At 38.0% G+C, this 14258-nt stretch overlaps 1 protein-coding gene across 2 annotated transcripts in view; it reads left to right on the top strand.

The window, feature by feature from the left end:
- JAKMIP2 (janus kinase and microtubule interacting protein 2) overlaps positions 1-12860 on the top strand; it is a 162346-nt gene extending 149486 nt beyond the window's left edge. For both annotated transcript variants that reach the window (XM_060092042.1, XM_060092041.1), the window contains one exon: positions 12403-12860. In XM_060092042.1, the coding sequence (XP_059948025.1) occupies positions 12403-12423 (21 nt within the window). In that variant the 3' untranslated portion in view covers positions 12424-12860. The remainder of the gene's footprint in view (positions 1-12402) is intronic.
- Positions 12861-14258: the final 1398 nt, after the last annotated feature.

The following is a 14258-nucleotide window of genomic DNA, read 5'->3' as shown; positions in this document are numbered from 1 at the left end:
TAAAACAAAGGCTCAGAGACATTAAACAACTTTCCCCAAATCATATAACCAGTCTATGGCAAATCAAGACCAGAGGTCAGGTATCTGACCCTAAGTGCCACAGCCTGCCTACCACATAGCATGGAATTTAGACTGTCATTGTAAATCAAGTGATGGGCCTCCCCTCATGCCCAGAGAGGTAGCTCTGACACCCGAACTCCTCATGGGAATAGTGGAAGCCTTCCATTCCTCTCCTCCATCCACTCCTGTTCCCTGTGCCATCCTATGACTATCCATCTTCAAGGAATGGAAAAAAAAAAAACAAAGGACAGAGTTTCTGCTTTTCATAGTACTAGACCAGTCACTAATACATGGCTCTTCACACCATATTTGTAACTTTTTCATGCAATTTTGCCACAGTGAAGCAAGAGCCTTATAAGTATGGCATTAAAGGAAATATGCAAATAACATGCCCAATATGAGACTGCCATACAGGACCCTATTCAAAAATGTCATGACCAACAGAAGGCTCCTGAAGTGTGATAACAAGGCAAAAGACTTCATGACTCTGTAAATCACCGAGGAAATCAGTATTTGAAAAAACTGATCTGACCTATGACATTTTATAATTAGTATACAGTTGGTTTTCTACCAGTGCTACACAAGCATGTTTTCCATCCAAGTATCTGCATCTCTGGTGAAGGTTCTTGGTGAAGAGAGAAATATCGGACTCCATTTAACTTCTATGAGTCAAATAAGGAGAAATCTATCTCAGAAGCATGACAGCCTGGAGCTGCAGCATCCATTCACTATGTGAAGTTACCTCTGATGAATAAGCATAGTTCATACCAGTAGGAGGACCACATATCCTCACTCAACCAGGACAGACCCAGGTTATACCTGTTACCCTGATGTAATTACTAATACAATTCCATTTCCCTCTGAGGAGTGCCCCACTGTGGATAAGTGATCATATGTTTACCCTACAGACTAATATTCTTCCTGCTCTGCCTTAGTCCTAAAACCTAACACATTAACCAAATAATGATAGCATTGAGTGATTGTGTACACTTTGATCATTTTTAATTTTTTAAATTACCCTCTCACACATTAAAAATAGAGACAATAACATATAATAGAGTAAGACTTGGAAGGTCTAACCTCTAGGCTTCACTATACCGTCAGATTATATGCAATTAGACTACTGATTAACTGCTCTGTGCTTATTTTTCTTACTTATAAAATTAGGAGCTTAGACCGATTACCTGTTAAGACCCTCTCAGAGTTCTAAAATGTATCAGTCGATGTTAGTTGAACACCAGTTATTCATTGCATTGCTTTACCAGTGGATAAATAAAAGGTACGGTTTTTTGAAATAAAAGGTGTTTGGTGTATATATGAGAAATGGTCAGATTTGAGCAAAGTGGAAAAGCTGAGGTTTTGTACGACCTGAATGGCAGTACAGAAATTCAGATTTACATAATCTTCTTCTTTTTCTTCTGCAGTTTCTGTTTCTATTCTTGTTCTTCTCTCTTGCCTTTATTCTATGGCCTTGATGTCAAGGTGCCTCTTACAGGTAAGATTCCATTTAATTCTCAAAATGTGCTTCTAAGAGGTATTTGATAAGAAGGATGCTGCATATAGTTACTATGCCTGTGTTTTTAAAAAACAAATACACTGGGTATTTAAATGCCAATCTTAAATGCCATAAAATGAGAAATAGATCCAATCCATTTGGGTGACTATTAAAGAAATGAAGTAACCATGAAGCATGATGGAAATCAAGAATTTTTTTCTAGCTAACTGTCTTGCTTTGGGAAGTCATGATGTCTGTGAATCTATGAATTCTCATTGTAGCCCCTCATTACACTGAAAGAGTCGTTTCTGTATCTGCAAAGTAAAAAAATATGAGTATGTTTTTAGTGTCTCTTCCAGGTTGAAAATTCTGCTTCTGTAAATCTAACAAGTTAAAAATGACTGATTTTCTTAACCCTTTCTCCCAGTCCCTCTTCATCAGGACTCAGGAAAAAAGACTGTTTAGGGAAATTGGATCTTGTTTTAAATTAAGATAGTTTTCAATGTCAGTTTAGAAAAAAATGAAGACTCACTATTATTATATTATCAAGTCAATTTCTTATGAATACAAGTATAAATCATCTTAGACAGTGATTCCCAATGCTATTAAAAATACAGATTCCAAAGCCTTACCTCCGATTTAATGAAACAGATTACTGGACATAGGGATGAGACAGAGGGTGAGAGAGGTGGAGAGTAAAGATTGATCTATATTTTTAACAAGCATACCAGGTGATTCTGATGTCTACCCAGGTACAGAAACTGCAAACCTTAACACCATTATTTAAAAATAAACAAGGGCTAGCTGCTATTCTAAATCTGTTTACCATGGTGTGTGTCCACTTTGGTTATCCTATTAAGTTATATTATGCAGGGATCTTTCCTGGACCTCACGTTACTTAACATTTTCTATAACAAGTTGAAAAATGGAAGAGAGACACTTTCTCTCTCTGTGGGTATCAACTCTGTTACCTGGATGTGAAACAGAAAAGCAAAAGTACTTTAGCATGACCTGATACAAGGAAGGAGTGAAGCAGATATCCCCAGAAAGTTGTATCCTCATATACCCAACTCCCTGGCTTTATTCCTTCCTCCAAAAGATTTTCTTTTCAGACTGAAAATTATCCTCTGACTGACAAGAAGGGTGGTAACCTTGCAGCACATAAAGAAGAGGACTTAGTTTCTTAAACTGAATGAGAATATCTAAAGAGAAATGAGCGAGATTCTCTAGGAAAGGATCAAAATGGCCAGAGCATGAGAAAACAAACAGCCCTCCCTCCCATCCCCCAAATAACAATCAATCAATCAATGAGGCAAATAAAGTTCATTGAGACACAAGTACTACATGGTGGTGTAGGGAAGAAAAATCGAACTTCATAAATACATAAAAATTAGCTAGAAAACGAGTAGCCTTGAATATTAATATCAATAATGACTAAAAATTACATGCTAGGTGCTGTTCTAAGCAATAGATACATTAATCCTCACAAAACCCCCTAGAAAGTAGGTGTTGCTTTTATTTCTTTTTTTTAAAGTTGGAGAAACTACAGCATGTGATTTTCCCAAGACCATATAGCTACAGTGGGCAGGACTAGGATTTGTACCCAGACAGGCTCACGCCAGAGTCCACTTTTAACCCCATTCTGCCTCACAAATGAAAGAGGGCCTTTCTCTCACATTTTGAGCATTATTTATGTTCATATATATCAGCAATCAGAGGGGTCCTATCTACAATCTGTGTCCTACTACATAGCTCTTGGGTTTTGAAATTGCAACGTGCTCATCTCCATACCTTTTCCAGTTTTTTGTAACTCCTCGAGGGACATACAAAATTTGATTTGCTTTTCCTCCAGAGGCGCGCGTGATTGACACTTAGGAATGGTCAAATGAAAAAATGCAATTATAATTAATAATAATAATATAGCAAATTAATGTGGCAGTGAATCTGGGTAGTAAAAATATGTAGAGGAAAAAGGCTGAGTAGAGTACAGCTTTGAAGTTAACTCTACTGTTAAATTTGAATCCTGCCATATACTAGCTATGTCATGGTAGGTTTAGACCAAGATTAGGTTTCCTATTCCATAAAATGGTTATAATTATATTAACTCCAGCATGGCATTATGTTGAAAGAATTAAATAAGATTATACATATAAAGGATTTGCCACATTGACTGGCACATGGTTCAGTAATCAGCAACTCTTAGCTATTATAAAAAAGAAAAAAAAGTTGGCTATCACATTTACTGAGTTTGCAAATATACAAGTTTGAAAATAAAACCTCTAAGTACTGCCGAGTAGTTTACCACCTAAACCAAAAGGAGTAGTTACCTTTTCATCTCTTCTTTTCCAAGAATAATCTGGATTTCAATAATACAAGGGAATAAGACATTACTGGAAAGTGATTAATGCTACTTATATGTCCAAAGCAGGCAAGAGAGAGGTAGGAGGAGGTAAGGCAGAAAAGTGCTTTCTTATTGGCGGGTAGGAAGAGCATGCTGCAAATAACCACAAAAATATTTTTCCTATTAAATTAAAGATTTATATTCTGCTCTAAACCTAAGACTAACTTAAATTGTATATAAAGATAGCCTCCTTAAAATGAAATGACTTATGCTTCTTTCCTTTTAGCAGTTACCTAAGTCATTTTTGTCAGTGATGATCTAGAAGCTGCTGAAGGCTCCTAACTCCTTACTGCTTTCAGTGGTTGCTGGCTAAATAACTCAGTCCATGCGTTATCATGGGACTTTTACCTTAAGTAGGGGAACCCCACGTAGTTTCAGGAGATACCATCTGCTCACACATTCATTTTTTCCTTCCAGTTTTATTGTGATATTATTGACATACAACACTGTATACGTTTAAGGTATACAGCATAATGATTTGACTTACATACATCGTGAAATAATTATCACAGTACATTTAGTGAGCATCTACAGAATTAAAGAAATAGAAAAAATTTTTTTTCTTGTGATGAGAACTCTTAGGATTTACTCTCAACAACTTTTATATAATATACAATCACATTAATTATATTTATCATGTTGTACATAATATTACTAGAACTTATTTATCTTATAACTGGAAGTTTGTACCTTTTGATTGTTCATCCAGTACCTCTTCCCCCTACCCCTCGCCCCTGGTAATCACAAATCTGATCCCTTTTTCTATTAGTTTCTTTGTTTGTTTGCTTGTTTTTGAAGTATAATTGACCTATAACATTATGTTAGTTCCTGTTACACAACATAGTGATTCGATATTTCTGTACATTTCAAAATGAGCACCACAATAAGTCTAGTTACAAGCTGCCATACAAAGATACTACAACTTATTGACTATATTCCCCACACTGTACATTTCATACCCAGGACTCATTTATGTTGCAACTGGAAGTTTGTACCTCTTAATCTCCTTCATGTATTTCTTTCCTCCAAGTATTCTGTATTTTTATTCTAATAAATAGTGTACCACTAATTCTTCCATGTTAGACACTTACACAGGAAGACAAAGGAAAGAAGAAAATGAGAGGAGTGCAAAAATAGCCATCACCAGGTTAGTTGTTACATCCAGGTTACAATGACCATGGAAAATCCTCCTCTTCTGAGGAGGGATGGATTAGTGAAGAACAAAACAGAACCAGCTTTGTTTATTTTGAAGTTGGGAAGACCAGACAGAGAACAGGTGATCGTGATTCTTCATCCACATTTTCTAGTTCATTTTTAATGATACTTCTCTGGTGTCAACCATGAATTTTTGAACTTGATAGCTCAATATTTTCGCTTCCTGTCTAGTAACATAAACCATGTTAAAAGGCACATAATATTGCGTTGTTGTTCTGATCCCCAAAAAACTTAACAATAAATGCTGTATTATAAAAACAGCCACAGCTGATTAGTTACAAATTCTCCATTAAAATATACGAATGTTTATTTCTTATTACATTTACATTTTTTTCAATCCCTCTTCCCACTAATGCCTATAGGCGACATGTGGAAAACAAATGGCAATTGACCAATATCTACAATATACGTCATTTAAGATAGAATTTTGCTCCTTGTTCTTTTATATTGGTAAAAGAAGTCCATTTGATGCAGCATTATATGCTAGCTAATCAGCCCTTCCTTTATGTAAACATATCCATTAGCCTTTATCTAGTCGTATTAAAATTGTTTCCGTATCCATCTCACACATTAGACTGTTAGTAAAGCATAGGGTAGGGCATATGCTGTATTCATCTTTGTATCTTCAGTGTCTACAACAGTGCCTTATATATACTTAGGTGCTGAATAAATTTTAAATTGACAGATGGACTGAAGGGCCGATGTACGAATGAATAACTAGCTGGGTAAATGAAGGTGAAAGCAGATTTGTGACCTGTTAGATCAGGGCCCTGGATAGCATAGTAATGTAACACCAAGATAACTATCCAGTTTGTTCTTTATATGTCGTTTGGAGAATAACTTAAAGAATGAGTGAACAGAGGAAAGAATACATAAATATATTCTCCCCCAACTCCACAGGGGGGATATCTTACTTATTGGAGTCAGTGCTTCTCCTCAGACACTCTCATAACTCACTCTTCATACAGCAGCCCGAATGAGTTTTAGGAAACACCAATCTAATCATGCCCCCTTCCTGAGAAAGCATCACCATTAGGGTCAAATCACGGTTCCTTAATGTGGCCAAAAAAGCCCTGTCTGATCTAACTACAGACTAACTGAGGCCTCATGTTGTTCCAGGATTTCCCTTGATGAGCTATACTCCCTTCCGCCTACCACAGAGGTCTGCCCCTTCAGCCCTTGTGTGCAGAGTAGAGTCAGTTCTCTATATCCACAGGTTCCACATCCTTGGATTCAACCAACTGTGGATGGAAAATATTCGGAAAAAAAATTCCAGAAAGTTCCAAAAAGCAAAACTTGAGTTTGCTGCATGCAGGCAACTATTTACATGGCATTTCCATTGTATTAGGTATTGTAAGTAATCTCGAGGTGATTTAAAGTATGTGGGAGAATGTGCATAGGTTATATGAAAATACCACACCACTTTATAAGGGGCTTGAGCATCCTTGGATTTTGGTGGGAGGTCCTGGAACCAATCCCTCACGGACACAGAGGAACAACTACACTTTCTGTGCTGCTTTATCTAGTGAACACCTTCTCACTCATCCTTCAGATCTCAGCTCACCTGTGATTCCCTCAGGGAAGTCTTCCTAGATTTCACTCCCAGTCAAATGTTATATGCATTTGGAGTTTTTGGTTTTGTTTTGTTTTAATTACTGCCTCTCGCCTTCCTTGCATATAAAGTTCATGAGGGCAAAGACCATAGATGTTTTCTTTTCTCTTGTATCTCAGATACCTAGACAGTGTCTAGCACATAGTTGACAATCAATAAATGCATTTTTAATGATAGTAATGATACTATAACAAGGAAGAGGACATCCTGTTTTGCAGTTGAAAAAATACATTTCATGTCCATTATTTTAATAATACTTACAACAGTTCTGGAAAATAGGTACTATTATACCCCTCTAAACATTAATTTCCTAATTAAAAATTAGCAAGTAATAGCATCTACTATTTTTCTGAGGATTAAGTAATATTATATAAGTAAAGTAACCAATTTAGTACCTAGCCCATAGAAAGGATCATTCAAAGCCAAGTTCCTAGGACACACCAAGCGTTCTGTTTTAGATCATGCATTCTGAGACGTGCTTCCCTCTACCTGGACCACATTTCCAACAGCACCATCAACTAGTTAATGTCCATTTGTCCTTCCCATCTCAGTGTAAAATTACGGACTCAGGAAAGCCTTCCTTGATCCTCTAGCTTCAGTTAAGTTTCATTCAATATTATTTATCTTCTTTACTAGGATTCTCATGGACCAATTATCTAACAATCCTCCATATCAGTTTCCTCATCTATAAAATGGAAGTAAGAATAACAGCTACCATTTATTGAATACTGTACGATAAGTTGTATATAAGGGTAGATAGATAGAAAAGTATTGGGAATGGCCCTTAGGGTCCCGGATGGTACAGTGTAACTGGTTAGATGGTGGTACCCTTTACCATGAAAAGCATATATGGAAATCAGGAATCGGGCGTGATTGCTGTTCATGATTTTTGGCTATTTGTCATAACCAGAGAACAGGAGTTAGCTACAGTTTGTTAATCAATGTCCCTCTAAGTACGTGGTCCATAAAGGATCTGAACCAACTTCTAACAGTTAGAAAACTCTAAAGAACAGTGAACATAAGTAGCCTATTAATTGATCTCAGCACATATTTGCTAGGTTTCTTCTGTGAACCGGACAATGCGGCAGGTACTTGGATACTAGAGTCAGAAGTCAGAAATGACATCACTGTATTCATCAACTTAAGAGTCTGGTGGCGTGTCATAAACTCTCAGAAGGGATGACTGCAGTCACTGTTTTACAGAGGAGGAAACTAAAGCTCAGCTCTGTAGAGCAATACATTCAAAAGAATCCCTGAGGTTTTGTAATATCCAGAAGGGACTTCTGAATCAAAGATGAATTTGTATTTTATACAGTTTTAGTTATAGCTTACTGACCTTTAGGTCATTGAAAATGGGTCATCTGTGGTGACCCATTGGATACTACTTCAGTTATTCATAATGCCTGTTTGAATAAACCTGGCTTTGCTGTAGAAATCATAGTTCCTTTTACAGATACTCAATTTGCAGAAATTTAACATTCTGGGAGACTGCCTATAAATCCATTTGTTTTTTAAAACCAACATGGTTTTACTCAAATGATGGGCTTTACTTCAGTTGTGATGGGGAGAAATGGTGCATATGTGCTTTGAAACAGAATTTAGGATTTATCTCTGAGGTTATATAAATTGAAAATTTGCAAGTAAAAGACTTTTATGTTACATATTTATTTTATATATAAAAACACATTGGGTGTGTGTGTATGTATGTATATACATATATATTTATAGAGAGAGCGTGCATGCGTGCACAGACACACACACACCTTAAAGCATCTTTTATACACATTCAGATTAGTTCTCTTCTTTACCAGGGATTATGGGAATATTATAGCTGTAACGAGTTGTTTGGGGCTCTCATCTCAGTGGGATGTAAGTCTGAATGCAATCTATTTTTTTAAATTAATTAATTTATTTATTTAGTTGTTTATTTATTTATTTATTTATTTATGGCTGCATTGGGTCTTTGTTGCTGCGTGTGGGCTTTCTCTAGTTGCGGCGAGCGGGGGCTACTCTTCGTTGCGGTGCACGGGCTTCTCACTATGGTGGCTTCTCTTTGTTGCGAAGCACGGGCCCTAGGCTCATGGGCTTCAGTAGTTGCAGCACATGGACTCAGTTGTTGTGGCTCGTGGCCTCTAGAGCGCAGGCTCAGTAGTTGTGGCGCACGGGCTTAGTTGCTCCGCGGCATGTGGGATCTTCCCGGACCAGGGCTCAAACCCGTGTCCCCTGCATTGGCAGGCGGATTCTTAACCACTGCGCCACCAGGGAAGCCCTGCAATCTATTTTTATCAAAACAAGGCTTTCACTTATTTCCCTCTCTCATCCTTTAATTAAATCTTAAGTTGGTTCTCCACTTTGTTTAGTCATTTCCAGTTCTTGAAAGTCTAGCCTAATTTAAAAATTCAGCTTCAGTCTCTGCTTCATCTCATTTCTTCCCTTATCCCCATGGTGAAGGAGGTGCACGAGCTGGCTTTAAGAGGTCTCTTCCTCTGCCCTCTCCAAGGTTCCGCTCTTCTGGAAGGCAGGGAAGAGGAAGAGGGAAAATGATGCATGCCTCTCAACCCCATGGGCAGTGGTTATGGCCCCCTCCCTGGTGGTTGAAGCTGTTTTTCTGGCTATTACTGACCAGTTTGGTTGTATTTTCTATGAGAGGTGATGGGGCCATTTGGAGGGTCATATGTGTGATTACTTTAGAAGCCCAGTGCACTATCCCCTGCCTGGCTGGGGCCCAAGCCCTTCCACTAAGACTCTGGATCTTATCATTGGTGATACTAGCCTCAGCTTCTTGTTGGGAAGGAAGTTACTGCCCCTGTCTCACCTTGCCATTCCTCTCCAGTTCTCTGCCTAGATAGACAAAGGAGGATGAGAAATAGATGAGCATTGCTCTGTGTTTGAGCAATAGAATGCAAGTCTCCTTTGTGCCAGCACCACCAACCTCTATGCCTTTTAGCACCCTCCCCTCCCTCCCACAGTGTACTTTCATCCCAACCACTGCAGTTCCTTCCCACCGGTTCTCTTCTGTGACTTAGTCACTCTTTCATCTCAGTCTAATCTGGTCTTTGGAAGTAGACAAAGTGGCTCTGCAAATACAAGTTCGAAATATTTCGAACTTGCACCTATGGCAGGAATTTCTTTGGCAAGAAATTTCCTTGGCAAATCTCTAATTTGCCTCTGTATGGTGGACTGGAAGCATCCGTAAGGTACTACATGCCTCCTTTTCCACCACTTTGGATCTTGGTCACTATTTCTGGAGTTCCAGTAAAATCCTGCTACAGAATTAGTATCTTTACCTTATAGACGGGGAAATTAAGCCTTGGAGAATTTAAATGACTTTTCCATGGAAATCCCATTTTCTCCATCCATGCCATTCACATTCTAAAGGCCATGTCCTTAGGCAGCACACGGTAACATGTCTTCTGTGCCATTTTCTGGCTTTTATTGGAATAGCATATCATGTCCTAAGCTTCTACCCAAGCGAAAACCCAGACACGTGGACTTAAAGAGGAACAGGGCTAGGAGACTTGACTGGCATAGCCCAGGGAAATACCTTTTCAGAGATACTCTGGGACCAAACAGGAAATCTGTGTGGCAAAATTCCCAGGGAATCCTCAGGTCAGGACCTTGGGGTAGAGACCATCTGCCATTAAATACAATTGTTGGGGAGGAAATGTGACATAAAAGTAAGTCACTGAAAAACATAGATAGACCGGCTTTTAAAATAATATCTTATGCTACTGACAAGGGCTTAATTTCCAGAATATACATACAGCTCATACAACTCAACAACAAAAAAACAAAGCGACCCAATCAAAAAAATGGGCAGAAGACCTAAACAGACATTTCTCCAAAGAAGACATACAGATGGCCAATAGGCACATGAAAAGATGCTCATCATCGCTCATTATAAGAAAAATGAAAATCAAAACTACAATGAGGTGTCACCTCACACCAGTAAGAATGGCCATCATTAAAAAGTCTACAAATAACAAATGCTGGAAAAGGTGTGGAGAAAAGGGACCCCTCTTACACTATTAGTGGGAATTTAAATTGGTACAACCACTAGGGAAAACAGTATGAAAGTTCCTCAAAAAAATAAAAATAGAGTTGCTGTATGATCCAGCAAATTCAAAAATATAAATGCATCCCTATGTTCGTAGCAGCACTATTTACAGTAGCCAAGACATGGAAGCAACCTAAATGTCCATTGTCAAATGAATGGATAAAGAAGATGTGGTATATATATATATATATATATATATATATATATATATATATAGAACGGAATATTACTCAGCCATCAAAAAAGAATGAGATAGGGTTTCCCTGGTGGCGCAGTGGTTGAGAGTCCGCCTGCCGATGCAGGGGACACGGGTTCGTGCCCCGGTCCGGGAGGATCCCACATGCCGCGGAGTGGCTGGGCCCGTGAGCCACGGCCGCTGAGCCTGCGTGTCCGGAACCTGTGCTCTGCAGCGGGAGAGGCCACAGCAGTGAGAGGCCCACGTACCACAAAAAAAAAAAAAAAAAAAAAAAAAAAAGAATGAGATAATGCCATTTGCAGCAACATGGATGGACCTAGAGATTATCATACTAAGCAAAGTAAGTCAGAAAGAGAAAGACAAATACCATATGGTATCACTTATACTTGGAATCTAAACATATCTATGAAACAAAAACAGACTCATAGATATAGAGAACAGACTTGTGGTTGCCAAGGGGGAGGGGTTTAGGGGAGGAAATGAATGGGAGTTTGGGATTATCAGAGGCAAACTATTATATACAGGATGGATAAACCACAAGGTCCTACTGTATAGCACAGTGAACAGTATTTAATATCTGTGACAAACCATAATGGAAAAGAATATGAAAAAGAATATATATATATAATATATATCCATATATATATAAATATATATATAATATATATCCATATATATATAAATATATATATATTATATATATATATATAACTGAGTCACTTTGCTGTACAGAAGAAATTAGCACAACATTGTAAATCAACTATACTTCAATAAAATTTTTTAAAATACAATAAAATGAAAATTTTTTTTTTTTTTTTGCTGTACGCGGGCCTCTCACTGCTGTGGCCTCTCCCGTTGCGGAGCACAGGCTCCGGACACACAGGCCCCGCGGCCATGGCTCGCGGGCCCAGCCGCTCCGCGGCATGTGGGATCCTCCGGGATCGGGGCACGAACCCGTGTCCCCTGCATCGGCAGGCGGACTCTCAACCACTGCGCCACCAGGGAGGCCCAAAATGAAAATATTTTAATTGAGCTTCTCAAGGCATTGGCTTAGAAGGTCCCAGAGAAGAAGGCAATAATGATAATAGCTCATATTTCAGGCCACTTATATGAGACAAGAACTGTTAATTGCTTTACATGCCTTACATTGCAGTAACCCTTGAAATAGATACTTCTGTTCTCTCATTTTAAATTAAAGAAATTAAGCTTAGAGATTTTCTTTATATAACATGCACAAGATCATGCAGTTCCAAGAGGTGGTAAAAAATAAAAGATGGTTTTTTCTTTAAAAAAAAGAGTTTGTGCTTTTATTCTGTTTCAGCTATTGACAGAAATGATGATTAAAGAATTTCTCCCTCTTTTACAGAGTAACCGAAAACATGGATAAGACCGCAGAAAAGCAGATACTTCTAAACCTTCAAAGATGGCAGAAATGTTTACAGCAGTGAAAGGGAGATCAAAAGCTTAGAACTATAATGTAGCCAGGACTACAACTGTGTATTTTAAAGCCATTATTCAAGGTTTCTTACTTGACAGTTCCTACATGACCCTGTTGAAAATCTACAATATATGCTGCATTTAATGAAACATGTATAGGTCAAACCAGAAGGAAAGAACTATAAACATAGATTGCGTGAAGAAAACAATTCAGCAATGGAAACAGTTTCAGCAGATCAAGCAAAGATGTGTCTTGGGCATGGAACCAAAGTTACAAAGAAACATTCTACCCCTGCTGTGCAGGGGATGTCATTTTAATGTAACACTACACCCCATGGAATCGCTAGTCCTGAAATAAACATCATTTAAAAAAAATCAAACAAAAAAATAAGGGTGGGTGGGGATTGAAGCACGAGGAATACCTATGAGGAGCTATTTACAATAAAATATTTCATTTGAAAAGTCTGGTTTCTTACTACAGGGATTTGCTTTTCTGTCTTTATTATTGTTTAAAACTCAGGAACTGAGACATCTGCAATTTGAGTGAGAAGAAAAGCAGTGTCTGGTTTGTTTTTCTGCAAACGGTGGAGCTTGTGGAATGCATTCCACACATGACAGATGAGAAGTGGATCACAGTGACCTCGACTAAACTGGCAACCAAAGTGAAAGACCCAGGCGAATGCAGCGAAAGAAATAACAGCAGATGTTGATGCTTCCTTGGCCTTCTGTCACATCTGTGGCCCTCCACGAACAACAAACTGATCTCATTCATATTGAAAATTAAGAAGATGATGCTCTAAATCACAAGCTCCCTGACTTAGTTCTGTTTAGAGTGTCAACAACTATAGGGCCAGAGGCACCTCTGAATATTTCCATTTCCAAAATACTGGTCTTCAAATGGCTGCTTAAAATTGCCTGCAAATAACGTGTTATGTGATTTGATACAAATAGAGGTGATAAGTAAACTTCTACCAACAGTTGAGTTTACCACAGACATGTGACTATTAAATGAAATTATGATTATTTTTAGAAGTATCCTGATATGCTTAGAGCATTCTGACCTCTTGTCATTTAGACTGATAATGTTTTTTCCCCCCCAGAGATCTGACAGCAACAAGGTAGCTCTACTTTTTTATATAAAAGTAACATTGTGTTACTGATAAGGTCATTTTCTACCAGAGACAATTAGAAGACTGGTACTTTCCTAAGTTATGTAATACTGAGTCTTGGATTCAGCTCTGAGAGCAAATAAATGTTCCTGAAAAGCTAATTTTAGCCTCATTTACTGTAGATAACAAAACAGCCTCAATTTTTCAAATTGTCAACATTTTATTTACAGGGCTAGCATTCCCATGCATTAAGAATGTGTGTAGGGAGTCAGAAACTCTTTCTGTGAAATGCTACACAAATTCTTCCATACATGGGTTCAGTATCTTATTCTTCAGTTTTAGCACTGGCATTTTCAAAGCCAGAACAATAACTGAAGAATGTACAAGAAAAGCTACAATGAGGAAATCCCACTTTTTGTTCTTATATTTACTGCTGACCCAGGTATCTTTGGCCCAGTCACTTAACCTCGCTGTGCCTCAGCTTCCTCGTCTGCAAAATGAGGTTAAAATGCTTTTTCATAAAGGTTTTTTGTTTGTTTGTTTTTTCTATTTTGTTTTTTGAGGTTTTTTTGCAATTCTGGAATAAGAGGTGCTTAAAGTAGCACAAAGTGCTTTGTAATTATAATGACTGCTATATTTGACTTTCTTGTGTTGTTGAGAAAGAGTCCCCTGTGTA

Source organism: Mesoplodon densirostris, chromosome 3 (genome assembly GCF_025265405.1).
Source record: "Mesoplodon densirostris isolate mMesDen1 chromosome 3, mMesDen1 primary haplotype, whole genome shotgun sequence".
Classification (NCBI taxonomy): Eukaryota; Metazoa; Chordata; class Mammalia; order Artiodactyla; family Ziphiidae; genus Mesoplodon; species Mesoplodon densirostris.
This window is presented reverse-complemented; position numbering and strand designations above follow the sequence as displayed.